Below are 15,944 nucleotides of genomic sequence, written 5' to 3'. Positions count from 1 at the left end.
CCTTCCTACAAAATTTGTAGCCCCAAATTATTTAAGAAGAGGAAGATGATTGACGTTATTATTTTATTACAAGAATTAGAAAGACGAAATGCATTTTCCTTAGAAATTCCTTAGAATCGTGGTACTTTGAAACACGATGAAACGAAAATGCATTACGAAAAAGACAAATATAAAAATAATAATTAATTATTAAGTTTCACCTCTATCTGAATTGCATAGACACACTTTTTTGTTATAATTATATATGTATAAAATTAATGTTATTTCTATACTAAAATTAAGTTAAAAAAAAGTTTTAATCTTACTTGTTTATGTATAATAAATCGGTTTAAAAAAATCGTAACTATTTGTGGTCATCACTACAGTGAATGTGAGAGAATGATAAAATGGTGCATTCGTCGATCAAACCGGGCCACACATTCGAAGCCAGAAATTAAATTAGACATCCACCATTTTGTTTATTTTTGCGAAAATATATAATAAGTCGGAAACGATAGTGAGTTTTTGTACTTCGCCGCAATATCGCGTTGATAACGTAATTCTGGCAATGATTGTAAGATTAGGAATGTGCTATTAGCGTTCACTGCTGTCGAGCTCTTGTGTTGAAATTCGCAGACATCGGCCGCGCCGCTAGTAAACACTCTTTGAAAATTAACATCTTATCATCTAAGAAAAATAAAAGTCCGAGTGCGCAGGGTATTCGAGTCGATGAGAGAGGTCCGTTGAAATTCGTTCAGCGAATATTTAGTAAGCCCAAAGGGAGTAATCCCCAAGCATTAAAGGTAGGTACAGTGCACTAGACGGATATATGAATGGTGCAAGTAATTATTTGCTAAAATGAGGAATTGATTTAGGAAATCTCAAAAAGTTGTGGGCGACAGTCCCCGGTGGCGCGCCCGGCTAACATGAATCACACGCCTGCACCTGACAGGCAGCAGCACGACCCTAATGTGAACCAGGTTGAAGAGATGGAAACACAAGAAGGTAAGCCGTTTACTGACATTTTAAAGAAATCGGATAGTTAATGTCAAATCTTTCCAACATTCCAACTTACTACACTTCAAAGATAGGTAATATTGTATTAGGTATTTGACAAAATTCTTCCTAATTGGCTTATTTGTTGTGACATAGTGTCATCAAGTATTTAGTTTCATTAGGTGTACATCACCATTTTTCAATTTGATAATTAAGCACTTAACCTCTATTTTAATTAATCATGTACATTTTTTTCTTTGTGCTTAATTCTTTTATAATTATTGGAATAAATATATAAGTATTCTGCAAGATGCATAGCTGTCACATGTTTTTGAATGAAGTATAAATTGCTTCTTTGTCCAAAAAGTGCAAGTTGTTCAATTCTAAATTTAGAATGCTTTGTTTTACCATTTACATGTTTATAAGATTAATATTAAGCAAAAAAAATGTTAAATATATTTGAAGAGACCAAAGTGACACTAACTACATCTGACTTCAATAATAATATGACACATAAACAATATTGACATTATTTAAAATCTATTAGTATTAAATATTAGTTCAAAATTTTTGTACATATCTGGAGTATAAAACTCACAGAAATCATAATGAGTTTTGACATCATAATCCAGTTGAAAGCTTCTTCAAGAAAGCAAGCTTCAGTAAAAATGAGTAATGAAAACATTTAGTAATATATAAAATGTTAAACAGCCATATAAATGATTTTTCACCAAAAACATTAACATTACAGTTTTCTTTCTGAGGTTGTTAAATTGACACATAAAAAATTTCCTTTCATATTAAAAATTGTACTGATCTGTTACTGCAAGAAATAAAACCAATTTTTTATTTTCATAATACTACTAGAGTATACACGTATAGCCTTTACAAAATAATAAGCATAATAATAATAATTTATGCATATATAAAGGTATATAATTATTTTATAAAATTATTTTGTATCTTAAAGAACATCTATACTTTCAAAGTGCTTGAGTATGATGAAGATAATAATAAAAAACTTTGATAATAATATATTATCATTAGTCACATGTTTATGGTATATCTTTTTTGTTTATACTCATAATTAGTGTTTCATTTGTAATCGAATGTAATGACATTTTTAATAGGCATATGTTTAATAACTATTTAGTACCATAAGTAGGTCTTTTTATATAAATATTTCATTTTGTATTTATCTTTTTGATGGATATTTTAATCAAAATATTATTAACATAGTATAAAATATGTAAAAAAGTAATATGATTGCAATATAAAATTAGCACCTACTTGTTTTTTTCAAATCATACATTGTTTATCAATATTTAAAAGTACTTTATATAAACAAAAAAAATTACAAACACCCAAAACTACAGGCATACATTTACTGCCATGTATTATATATACTAAAAACTTATATACCAAAATTGGCTGCAACTTTTAGTATAAGTTTTGAAAAAAAAGTTTTGAGAAAAGAACATTAAAAAAAACATCTCATCATTTTTGAATATAGCTTAGAACAGCCTTACTTATAGTCATTGTTGTACTGGTGATTAACCAGACACTAATATATTATTGATTTGACATTTGAAGAAGGCACAGCATTGTTAAAATGATCAAATTAAAATTTAATGAATAATTGATTTTGTTTTATGTTTCTTTATATATTTATATCATTAATTGTTTAAAATATGAAAAAAATAAATATATTTTTAATTATGCATTATGTATTTTTCTATGGAAGATCTAATAATTTGTTTATACAAAAATGCCAGCTTTTTTAAAAAGGTGTTAATGACAACAATTGTCAATTTGTCTAAAAATTTCAAAATTACTGTCATTGAAACAATAGATGCAAAGAGTAATCCATTCTATTTGGAAAAAATATAAAATACATTTCACATTTTTTTTATTAACAAGATTCCTTGTTCTAAGAATAATTTGAATTGTAACAATTAATGAATGGAGAGGAAAATTGTTTCAGTTGAAACTGTAGATGCATTTGAAGATAAGATTTGGCTTGAAGATTTAATGAAAGGACCCAATGGAGGTGTAGAGATGAGTGATGTTATGAAGAATCAAGAAACTTCATCATCTGACATGCCTGTGAGTTAATTATTTACCACTTAGCATAATGAAAATATTTCGATCTGAGTAAGATTTTCTAAAAAAATAGGTACTATTTTTTATAATTTAATGAAAACATTGAGTTTAATTAAGCATTTATTTATGTTTTAATAGTTAATTAAATTAAGACTACTAATTTATGATTAATGATTTTAAAATAGTATTTTTTTATTTTATCATACAGTTGGCGTGTTTAGATGCTGAGATGGAGGATGATGAAGCAAGGTCAGAAGCTACTTTCCGCTTCTCAGTCCCTAACTTCAGAAACCTCAAGGACTCTGTACTATCTCCACCATGTTATGTTCGCAATCTGCCGTGGAAGATCATGGTTATGCCACGTCAAGCACCTTCTCCTGACCGTCAACAACAGAAGTCACTGGGCTTCTTTCTACAATGTAATGGGGAAAGTGAGTCATCAAGCTGGTCTTGCTATGCTATGGCTGAGCTGAGACTCATCTCTCATAAGCCAGAAACAGAACCATTTTATAGAAAAATTCAGCATTTGTTTTATAGGTCTGTATAAAAACAATATAATTGTGATTGTCATAAATGTTAAACAATTGTTAAATATTTACATATTTTTACAGTAAGGAAAATGATTGGGGTTTCTCTCACTTTATGTCCTGGAATGATGTGTTAGATCCTGAAAAAGGCTATATCAAAGAAGATTCCATAACTTTAGAAGTTCATGTCACGGCTGAGGCACCTCATGGAGTCTCATGGGATTCCAAGAAGCACACGGGTTATGTTGGTAAGTATTATGTAATTTTTTTAAAACATTTAATTAACTAATTGAATATGTTTTAACAATATCTTTTATTAATAAAAGAAAGGCAAACAATTCAACTGAGATGTTATAGTTTTTTTATTTTTTATTACACTGGGCAACTCAATGTTTCTACCAAATTGCAGCTTTACAAAGTATTTGTAGTGCACTATTGATCCATTAGTAGTTCTTGCCTAGATGGGCTTACACAAAGGCCAAAGACTTAGATTTTTAATTTATATACACAGTGGTGATATCATAATCACACCTGAAAGTAGATCCGTGTTTAATATTTATTTAAGTACTATGTAATATAATTAGCATCAAGGCATTTATTATGAAAAATCTAATATAAAGTATTAAACTAAAAAAAAAATGTGTGTCACATACAATAAAGGAAGGTATTTCATATTGTTTTTTATTTTTCAGGTTTAAAAAACCAAGGTGCAACTTGTTATATGAATTCTTTGTTACAAACACTGTACTTTACAAATCAGTTGAGAAAGGCTGTTTACAAAATGCCCACAGAATCAGATGATAGCACCAGGTATATATAGTATATTTGTATAAAAATTTGTTCTAGTGGCTAGTTTAATTCAGGCAGCTATATCTGTATAAATTTTGGGTTGAATCAATAGAAAGTTAATGTTTTAAGAAATTCAGGTAGCCACCTTTTAGACCATTTGGTATTTATTTACACATCTATGCCACAGATGACATGTAAAATTGGATAATAGTGCACATTTGCTAAATATAATGACCCCTGTGCAGATAGCTAATGTCTGTTGAGGCTAGTCACCAGTGGTCAATTATATATTCATCATAATCATTTTTTATAAATATAAAAGTGTTGGCAATATCTGTTACTCAACTTAATGTTATTTGTTGCATTAACAGTTTTTTTTCTGTAACAAAAAGAAAAGCACATTATATCTTTTGTATCATTCAGATCAGTTGCATTGGCTCTGCAGAGAGTTTTCTACGAGTTACAGTTCTCTGATAAACCTGTTGGCACAAAGAAACTTACAAAGAGTTTTGGATGGGAGACACTAGATTCCTTCATGCAACATGATGTCCAAGAATTTTTGAGGGTAAATTTTCAGATACATACCATGATTTTGTGTACTTGACAATTAACATGTACAATGCAATTATGATTTTATTTGTGTTTTATCAGGTACTTTTAGATAAACTTGAGAGTAAGATGAAAGGTACATGTGTTGAAGGCACCGTTCCACGTCTGTTTGAAGGTAAAATGACGTCATACATCAAGTGCAAAAATGTCAATGTGTCTAGTACGAGAGTTGAAACGTTCTATGATATACAACTTAATATCAAGGGAAAGAAGAACAGTGAGTATGAAAATTCAGTATAAATTATTATATCAATCTTTGTTATATTTGAACTGCGGTTGGGCATATATAGTTTAAATATCTATAAAATTATATGGCCTTATTCATAAACCATTTGTTTAACAGACCAGCAAAAATCAACGCATTTTATAATTAAAGAAAAATCTTAACTCTTTTCATATATGCATTTACTATGCAGTAAAACAAGTAAGCTAAAGGCGAGACATTTATATTTTTTGGGACATGGTAATTTCTCTCTATAGGTGTTAAAATTGTTGGATATTAAAAAGAATAAGTCTGTAAATTATGAACAACTGTAAAGACACAAACTTAGGAGACTAAGATTTAAAAAAGAGCGTGCTTTTGTTGCATTACTGGCTCTGGTTTCTTTGTGTTGTACTTATACAGTACTTGCATTACTCATGTTATTGTAACTTCCCAGTCGACGAATCGTTCAAAGACTATATAAGTACGGAGACGCTGGACGGCGAGAACAAGTACGACGCTGGCGAGCATGGCCTGCAGGAGGCGGAGAAGGGAGTCATATTCGCGTCGTTTCCGCCGGTGCTGCATCTGCACCTCATGCGCTTCCAGTACGACCCCATCACTGATAGCTCCGTCAAATTTAATGATAGGTATGTTTGAATATTGATTAGTCCATTTCACCTAACATGGATAGGCTATTATGGAATTAAGTTTTTTTTAAGGTTTTGTAATTTAAAGTTTCCATAGAGCTTGCAAGTTGGATTCGGTAAGCACGTTAAGCCAATTAAAAGTTAAAGGCGCCTTTAAGGTGTTACTAATAGACTAGGTGTAGGATAAAATCGACAACCTAAGCAATATTCAATAAAGGATCGCACTAATGCACTAATTAACAACACCAAAGTAAATTCTTATGGAAAAAATTTAATAAATTACTTCAACAACAATCACCAAGATCAACCCAAACAAAATTATAGACAAATAATATTAATTTATTAGTAAACAATGAAAATTATAACAGTGATAAAGGCATGTCACATAACGAACGTGTTAAGATGAGAGATAGAAATATAGTATGCTGGCCCTCCAGGTTCGAGTTCTACGAGCACATCAACCTGGACGCCTACCTGCAGGAGAAGCCGGAGACGCCGGCCGACTACACGCTGCACGCCGTGCTCGTGCACTCGGGCGACAACCACGGCGGCCACTACGTCGTGTTCATCAACCCCAAGGGCGACGGGAAGGTAAACCCAAGCTAATCTCCACATGAGGCAGACAAATGTTAATTCGCGTTATACGCGAGATATTTTTGTAAAACAATGACTATATTTCTTATTGCGATTAATAATAAGCTGTGTGTTTATATTTATTTTAAGTATATATAAGCAAAAGGTGCTTTTTTTTTTTAAGATTACAAATATGTATACTAATTTTATTAAAATTTTACACTTAATCAATCCGAAATTTCGTCGACGACGTCGTTCCTAATATAACTGATGATGAAAATTTAAAACATATATCGATATTTAAAATACAAATTGTGGCGTTACAGTGGTGCAAATTCGACGACGACGTAGTGTCGCGCTGCACGAAGCAGGAGGCCATCGAGTACAACTACGGCGGCCACGACGAGGACATGGCGCTCACTGTCCGCCACTGCACCAATGCTTACATGCTGGTTTATATTAGGTGAGTTTTGAATATTTCTTTATAATATTTGGCATTTTTTTGTGTAGTCATTACTGAAAAGAGTATTTGTAAGTCTTAAAATTTCTATAGAGATATTTTTTCTTATAATATGTAGGTAGCTGGACGGTCACATAGGCCACCTGATGGGAAGTAGTCACCATCGCCCATAGAAATTAGCGCTGTTGTAAATAAGGGAAATATGATGTTATGTTCATTGTGTCTGTTTTTACACTGGTACCTTTCCATGGTTGGCAAGAAAAGTTAATATAATTTTCCAAATAATGATTTGATCAATTACTATTTTGCTTGTGCAGTAGAAACCCCAAAATCCAGTAATGAATATTAATTCAATAAAGAACAATTACACTTTATTTATGTTCTAATCAAATTGACGCTATTAGTTTTTTAATATTATTTAATATATAAACATTCTTTAAAAATTTTTTTATATTTAATTGAAATTTTTTTAACATTTTGCCAGTGTAGTAGAATAATATTAATCAGATGGTTTTGAGAAGCCGCAGCTGATATTTCAATTTCTTTAAATTTGTTTTTTAAAGAAATTTGGGGTCCATGTTATACATTGTGCGAATAGTAGCCCTATATTGCAAATATCGACCCCATGACGCCAAAGCAGAATGCCATGAAAGTAACTATAATAAACAAGGCGAGCCACTAAAGATTCAACTATAAACGTCTAGTAGAAACTTTAGTGATAGCAAGAAAATTTCTTGTGTTAATAAGGTCTAACGCATTTAATAGTACAGCAGTATTTATACATTTAACATTTGGAGTAATCAATTTGAGACATTTAGTCTTCTATTTAACAGGAAAGTCAATTATTTTACTACTACTACTACCACACTGCTAAGGGAGGTCCAAATATCTGCGGAATTAAAAGATTGCAATGAACAGTTTATCTTTCTTTTGAATATAATTCATCTTAAGCTCAACACATTTATTATTTATTAGCTTTTTTAGGCTATCAAAACATATGTCTCCTCTATGTCCTCAAAATGCATTAAACTAGCCTTCTTGACTTTGTCTTTCGATTCTTTTCCTTTAAATTGTGAGGAACCAAAATGAAAAACAAAATTGAAAAATATTTGAAAATCTGAAACAAATTATATGTTTTTTTTTTATAATCAATTGGACGGAAAGTTTGTAAGTAGACTTTTTCTGAATTCAATAAGGTTATACTATCTCATTTTAAACAGTTTCTGAATTGTTATAATATGTCCATAATAAAAAGATCTGGTTACAATGTTATTTTATTTTTGCAGGGATTCTCAGTTGAAGACTGTTCTCCAGGAAGTAACCCAAGCTGATATACCGACAGAACTCAGCGAACGACTTGCAGAGGAAAAAAGAATTGAAACTGTATGTGCTCAAATACAAAGTACAAGATATTAATTTTCACTTTTTGTCACGGAAAATACTAACGTAAAGACATTTTATACTCCTTAGATACGTCGTAAGGAGCGCAACGAGGCGCATCTTTACATGAACGTGAACGTTGTACTCGAAGAAGCGTTCGACGGCCACCAGGGCAACGACTTGTACGATCCCGAACGGGCGCATTACCGAGTGTTCCGAGTACGGAAACAGGCCACCGTAGCCGAGCTTATGGAGACGTTAGCCGAGAACTTCCGTTATCCACAGAAACATTTACGTCCCTGGCCGTTTAGCGCTCGTTCAAACCAGGTAAATTTTAATAATTAATAAATATATTTAATATATGGATGAAAAACTATTTTCTTTTCGGAATAAAACTGAGTACTACATGTTGATTTGATATAACTTTCAATTAATATTTTTAATATAAACTTTCAGACTTGTAGACCAACATGTCTTGACTTGGTCAATGATCAAAGCAAGTCAATAGCAGATATATCAGAAAATATGAATCCATGGAACATTTTCTTGGAAATGTTACCCCCTGACTCTGGCTTCAGTGCACTCCCGTCCTTCGATAAGGAGAACGACGTGGTCCTCTTCTTCAAGTTCTACGATCCTAAACAAAAGCGTATACATTACTGCGGCCATCACTACCTGGCCATAGCGAGCAAGCCGGCTGACCTCATACCAATACTCAATAAACGTGCTGGTAAATAAATCTCAAGTGATATTTTCTAACTAGTGTTTAAATATAAAAAAATCTTATTAAAACCCACATCTGTTGTGTTGTGATTGAAAGACAATATATATAATATATAAATATCGTCAAGCAATAATTTCCTATAACTACAAGCTGATGATACAAATGGTCTCATCATCTTTGGAATTGTAATGAAAAAGAAATGTACGAATTTTTTTTATACAAGTTGTTTTCATTAAATGTAGAGTTTTGTACTCTTAATCATTTTTTTTCTGTAATAGGCTTCCCACCGGATACACCTCTCGTTCTCTATGAAGAAATCAAACCTGACTTCGTAGAGAAGATTAACAACTACAATGACCCACTCGAAAAGGTATTATTTATCAGTTTTACTCTGTCAAACTTTACTAGTTTTAAGGATTTATTCATTACATAACATTTATCTTTTTATATTTAATGATTTGTTTATAATCTTGCTACAATTATGTAACATAAAAGAGTATTAGATATATTTCTGTATCGGTTACATATAGTTACAGTATTTATTTAATTAAAATACTGTTATATTAGCCATAGTCGATAATTGCTGTATTTGTTGTAAAAGTGGTTCTCATACTATTGAAATGAATATCTTGCGTATTAAATCGCCATATAAATTAAAGGTTATAATTTCATTGTTAATTTTTAATTTAAAATGGCTACAGTTTGTATTAGCTGATATTAATTTTTGTTAGAATTAATCTATTTTAGCATGCCAAATTTGATGCCGAAGGTATGGTAAATATTTGAAAACTTTATCTCAAGTATCTATCTTATTTAGTATTTGTTAATATATTTATTTGAAATTAATTTTGTTTCAACTATTATGGTATGGTGGATACAACTTGTACTCATTTGTTAAACTACTTTGAAAATTTTCATCTTATAATTAATGACATAGCTGAGTTGTTTATTCATTATATATATATATATATAATTATATATTATATTATAAAATCTATACATTTTTTCTACATGCTTTATGAACAGAAAAGCGAAAAGTATAATTTTACAACTTAAATAGTTTTAAAATTATTGTTAAATTTTTAATACAGTTATAGATATTTTACATGTTAATATATGCAATTTGATTAGTTTTTATACCATAATAATTAAAATAAAATAATTACCAGAATAATTATAAACAAGTTATGGTAGAATCGTATTATTAAAAGCAATCATGACGATTTATTAAAGAAGATCATAGTTTATAACATTCTGGTTTGATAACATTACAAGTGTATAATGATATGAAAATAACTCGTCAGTCAGGGATAGCAATGTTTTCAATTGCTTTGTTTATACTTTTCTGGTATTGTCTAAATACTAAGTACGTGCCCGAGTTGTGGTCGCACGCACCTCGCGGTCACGTGCGTGCCCGAGCAGTGGTCGCACACAGCTCGAGGTCACGTGCGTGCCCGCGCGGTGGTCGCACGCACCTCGCGGCCGTCGCTCGGGTTGAGTCGTGTGCACGCGGCCAGGTATTGGACGAGCTGATGGACGGCGACATCATTGTGTTCGAACGCGCCGACAATCGGCACGAAGAATTGGAGCTGCCCACGTGCCAGGACTACTTCAAATACATCTTCTACAAGGTTGAAGTCCAGTTCGTCGACAAGTCTGTTCCAAACGATCCCGGGTAAGGGCGCATCATATTTATTTTTTTCTTTTAAGTTAAATTTCGATGTTATGATGTTAAACTATTTTAAGGGCCGGCAGCAAAGTCGCGCTTTCTATCAATCCTGCACATTAAATTATTATACCGAGCTAATTTTATATTCTTGAGCTCTACTGTGTCATGTGTCAAATCCAATATATATAGGTTTCATAAGCGTACAATGCCCAATATATATATATATATGAGAACCATTGTCTATGAAACTTAGCGTCGGTATATATTAACATGTTCTGCAATATTTACAGATTCACAATGGAATTGTCAATGCAGATGCGTTACGACCAAATGGCGCGAGCGGTTGGACAACGTCTAAATGTGGATCCATTCTTAATACAGTTCTTTAAATGTCAAAAGTAAATACTTATTTAAATTGTTTTATTAACAACTGTGAACATCAACAGTACAAAAATCATAATTACTTTACTCTTGCAGTTACAAAGATACTCCAGGACTGCCTCTCAGATACTCTTATGATGGAATACTTAAGGATTTGCTAGTGTACTGTAAACCAAAGTGCCCTAAGAAATTATTTTACCAGATTTTATCTATTAAAGTTAATGAATTAGACAACAAGAAACAGTTTAAATGTTTATGGGTAAGTTTTATTTCACGTAGTGTGTCAAACATGCATATTACTATACTCAAAATTTATTATGAAACTTTATTATAAAAATATGTTGTGTTATAACTTGATTATTTTCAATTTAACTAGGACTATGATCATAGAAAGCGAGGCTAACTAGAATTATAATATTATATAAATATTATTTTAAAATATTATATAACACAAAATTGCAGGTTGGTCCAAATTACAAAGAAGATAAAGAATTAATTTTATATCCCAACAAAGGTGGAAAAGTAGCGGACATTTTAGAAGAGGCAGCTAAAGTTGTAGAAATGTCTCCAGAGGGTTCTGGAAGGTATTTTATTCTTTAATATTTTCAGAACAATTTTAAATACTAAAAAAATGGATACACTATAATTAAACACATAAAGTTAGTAGGAAATTTACTAATTTTTTAATTTATCTATTTGGATACTTAACGATTTATTTATGCTGTCACACTTTCATTTAAAGTGTTTATTTCCAAATTTCCAGGTTACGAATTGTGGAAGTTTCATGTCATAAAGTATTACCTGGTCCTGACCCGGAGTTGACTTTGGACCAGGTGACTATATCACCGCCCAGACTGTACAGAATAGAAGAAATTCCGCGGGATGAGGTCAATTTACAGGTATGCGATGTCTTTGTTGAAATATATATATAACATAATTAAAACTGTAAACCTTAATTATTTTCTGTCCAAATCTTAGAATTAATAATAAATATTTAGTATATATGGTTTGGCTATAATTTGATTCGGTATCTGAGTTATAAAGTTCCATAATTGTCTGTTTCAAATATTTTAATGGAATATTTGTTTCTCAGGAGGATGAGATATTAGTGCCTTGCGCGCACTTCCATAAGCAGGTGTACGCGACTTTCGGTATCCCATTCTACACACGCGTTAAGCACCATGAGCCTTTCCAAGCGCTTAAAGATCGTCTCCAGAATAAGCTGGACATACCTGATAAGGAGTGGGAAAAGGTAATGACTGTGGCATTAATTATCTATATTTTAATGAATTATTAAATAATAATTTAAGAGTATGTGTACTCTCTTTATTTCTTTTCCCCAATTTCTACTGCTACTGCAGTGCGATTCTGTAAGAATTCACTTCGTATCTAACTCGTGAAATATTGACAAACTCCTTTTACGCCATTTTGATATGTGTATCCTATAAATTTTATAATGATTGTCAATGTCATATATGACATTCTGATATTTCACGTTCGTTTTATGCGGTGAGATTCGAGTTTATTGTTGTTGGTCTGTCGCAACATATACCTTGTTTTTTGCCCCTGGTTAATTTTCTCAACTTGATATTTTTTTATTTGATATGATGTAAAAATTCTATTTTATCTTCAAGACCATCAAGTATAACGGACTTTAACGGATATGTTTTAATTGTTTCAGTACAATTTCGCTATAGTAACAAATGGCAGACCAAACTATATAAGCGAAGCAGCGACAATTAACATATACGACTTCAGACCAAACAGCAATGCAAGTGAGTATTCAATGCAAAGAACCATTTTATTGTTCGTCTAAAATTTATAATTCTATATATAAATTCATAAATAAAAAAAATTGGAAAATTATATATAAAATTCAGGAATTTCGCAGTAATTTCGTCGATATTGGAACTCGCGCTAAAATTTAATAAAGATCTATCCCTTCCAGACGCAACGGGGCGGCCGTGGCTCGGCCTCGAGCATATCAACAAAACACCGAAGCGCTCGCGCGTCAACTACCTCGAAAAGGCCATCAAGATATACAACTGAGCCTTACTCCCGCCAGCCACACACGTGCACCCAGTAAAATACAATTTATAGTATTACGCTCTACGATTTGCTACTTGCCGCAGTACGAGCTCTGGACTCATTTGTTGCCTTCATACACTGGACTTGAGACAAACAAATATTTTTAATCATGCCTTTTCACAGTTTGTGTATTAAAAGTACCATTAAAACAACCATGAAACACCTCTTACATGGATTTTTTATGCATGTTATTTAAGGAATTTGAATATCGTGTGCAAAGTATTATTTTCAATTATAATTTAAATATGCAATAGTAAATAATGCATAAATCTCACAGTCCAGTGGGAATTGTAAACATATATTATATTTTTATACGGAAGTGCCGTTTTGTTTACGAAAAATATAATTTATACATTATTTAATATAATACAAGAGGCGGGGTTACAATTGACAGAGCTAATATTATATTTATTAAAAATAGAAGAAATAATGTATTTATCATATGGGCAAAAAGTATATAAAAGTGTATTTTACAATTGGGTGGATAATTGAAGTGAATAGCCTTATATACCTATCTACATCGTAACACCAATATTTGACTTCTTTTACAGCTTTCTACATATTACATGGTTGAAACCATTTTATAGTAATAATAATATGATCACGCAATAGTCCTGCTAGCAAAACTATTAAAGTTTAGTACTAGTTATTATATTTATTTTATTCACATTCATTGCATTATGCAAAGCATTTTCAACGATGGTATTCACAATGACCTATATATGAAAAAAAAGATTGCTTGTAGACGAAAATGGGAGTGTGTTATATTTCATAATTTATTATAATTTCTGAGCATAACCAGTGTTGAAAGTGTTTGATAGAATTCTCAATATTTAGTTAGTCTGATTATTACATTTTTATTGAAATTTAGTATGCAACTGGTTGGTTTAACTTATATAACTTATAGTAAGCTGCCTGCTGGCTGTGCCAACTGTTTCATTGCAAATGCCGCTACTTTTACCAATTGGTGTTCGGCAAAGTTTAACATTTTTAATAAATATAAAATATTATTACTTAGACTATTAGATTACGTGACGTGATTCAATAGAATTTTATATAAAATTTTAATGTGTCTGTGTTAAGCTTTGTATGGGAATATTAACAAATGAAAATGGAATGATGTCTTTGATTTAACTGTATTGTAGAAATTATTACCTAAGGACACATTTGGTACACAAATAATTTTTCAATCTGTCACAGTGACTAAATTTAATTAATTAGACTATCAATCTTATTATAATCTATCTGTAGCTTCTTTAAAGTTTGTACTTGAATTATTTTTAATCTTTATTTTCTTCCAAAAGTCATAATATATAGTAATATGTATGTTATGATAATAATTCCTTTTATCAAACATATTATTAAGTTTTATTTGTTGTAACATTTCATAATTTTCTAATACATCATATTTTCTTTTAAGCTATTTAAGTAACTTGATTAATTAACCAACTCAAATTTGTATGAAAAAATTGTGATATGTTTTAGGAAAGCTTGTAAATAGCGGAACTTACCGCTTAGAAATTTAAATCATGTGTAGAGTTACGCTTTTTATCAAATTTGAAGTCTATATAATAATGTAATCTAAAAATGTTTATAAATTGTTGCCGAATCACCAAATCGTGTACATTCAAGGAGACATGAATTCATAACAAATCAGAATAGATAATAAGTTGGCAGTGTTGTCTTTGAATGTACATATTCATGCACATAATAGATGTAACATTAGCCCATATTGTTAATTCTGGCTAAAAGCCCCATCATCGGAACTTGTATGTTACTATTTAATTTTTTTACTTGACCAGAAATGTTACGTTATCAATAAATGATTATGTCGAAATTATGTATATATATGATGTAATAAATTAAGAAAAATACAGTAAGTTTTCGTAAAGATGCCTTAGACATTTTAAGACGTTTTTAGTGATTTGCGATGATACCAATTAATTTATACCCTTTTTAATTTTCTTTTACAACTTAAAGTAACTTATTCACATTATGTAAGAGATGGTTTGTGTGATACGAATTATTTAATATTCTGCGTCGTTACAAAAATGCTTCATTTTTATTTAACAATGTGTGTCGGTTGCGCTAATTCATTAACAAGGTTTGAGGTATTTTGAGACGAACATAGAATCATAGTGGTTTAGATTACCGCCGAACCTAATAAATTAGGACAAATGGGATTATAGACTTAGTTGATTTACTGATTATCCATCTAGAACCCCATGTAAGGCGAGTCTGTACACAGCTTGTACACAAACTATTGGAGATTATTCCAAAGTTTGTTATGTTGGATTTTGAATGTTTCTCTGAATATAATCCTATATTTGTTTAATTTGGTTTATTTTAAACATCTTTATTTTTTTACCCTTTCTGCACGAAAAAAACGTGGATGATATTTTATACACCTCTTTCAAGTTAAGATAAATTAAATTAGAATTTAATTGAAATATAAGAAAAGGAAAGTTGAAATTACCTCACCTATTCAAATGTAAACCATGTTGCTAAGAACATTAGCTTCAGGATAAAAGTCTATTTAAGTACATTGGAGATAAAATTGTTTATCCGAGGCGTATGGATAGAACTAAAGCGAAGCAGTATCTGAAAACTCAGTTACAAGTAAGTAACAGAAATAACAGTGGATTTTTTAAATTGTATCAAATGCCATCATTTCCCAGGATCATCAATTTATTGGAATACATATTTAATTTAGAATTAATAAGGGTTAAGGAATTACATAAACAATGCACTTGAATTTCTTTTCTTTACCATATTTCATAATTTGTTGCATAAAAATAAGATCTTTAAAAAAAA

The 15,944-nt window shown here is 30.9% G+C and overlaps 1 protein-coding gene across 5 annotated transcripts; it reads left to right on the top strand.

The window, feature by feature from the left end:
- Nucleotides 1–386: 386 nt before the first annotated feature.
- Nucleotides 387–15,465, top strand: LOC125066093 (ubiquitin carboxyl-terminal hydrolase 7). 5 transcript variants are annotated; one of them, XM_047674025.1, is made up of 23 exons: nt 387–782; nt 855–984; nt 2,960–3,081; nt 3,287–3,615; nt 3,690–3,853; nt 4,298–4,415; nt 4,818–4,959; nt 5,046–5,220; nt 5,663–5,855; nt 6,293–6,446; nt 6,755–6,891; nt 8,175–8,271; nt 8,359–8,595; nt 8,725–8,998; nt 9,271–9,362; nt 10,525–10,667; nt 10,952–11,059; nt 11,139–11,301; nt 11,505–11,626; nt 11,806–11,941; nt 12,136–12,294; nt 12,724–12,817; nt 12,976–15,465. In XM_047674025.1, exons 2-23 carry the CDS (start codon nt 906–908, stop codon nt 13,089–13,091), a joined length of 3,354 nt encoding a protein of 1,117 aa, XP_047529981.1. In that variant the 5' UTR covers nt 387–782; nt 855–905; the 3' UTR covers nt 13,092–15,465. The 5 variants fall into 5 exon arrangements, with proteins under 5 accessions (XP_047529981.1, XP_047529979.1, XP_047529980.1 ...); XM_047674023.1 differs by having other exon boundaries at nt 10,522–10,667; XM_047674024.1 differs by having other exon boundaries at nt 10,510–10,667; nt 12,991–15,465.
- Nucleotides 15,466–15,944: the final 479 nt, after the last annotated feature.

Source organism: Vanessa atalanta, chromosome 8 (genome assembly GCF_905147765.1).
Source record: "Vanessa atalanta chromosome 8, ilVanAtal1.2, whole genome shotgun sequence".
NCBI classification, from domain to species: Eukaryota; Metazoa; Arthropoda; class Insecta; order Lepidoptera; family Nymphalidae; genus Vanessa; species Vanessa atalanta.
The sequence above is the reverse complement of the archived record's forward strand: the minus strand, read 5'-3'. Positions and strand labels throughout refer to the sequence as shown.

Coding starts and splice junctions, on each gene's coding strand:
- LOC125066093 (XM_047674021.1), top strand. CDS start 906: ATGAATCACACGCCTGCACCTGACAGGCAGCAGCACGACCCTAATGTG. Junction 4,416..4,817: donor GAATCAGATGATAGCACCAG/GTATATATAGTA, acceptor TGTATCATTCAG/ATCAGTTGCATTGGCTCTGC. Junction 11,942..12,135: donor GGGATGAGGTCAATTTACAG/GTATGCGATGTC, acceptor TTTGTTTCTCAG/GAGGATGAGATATTAGTGCC.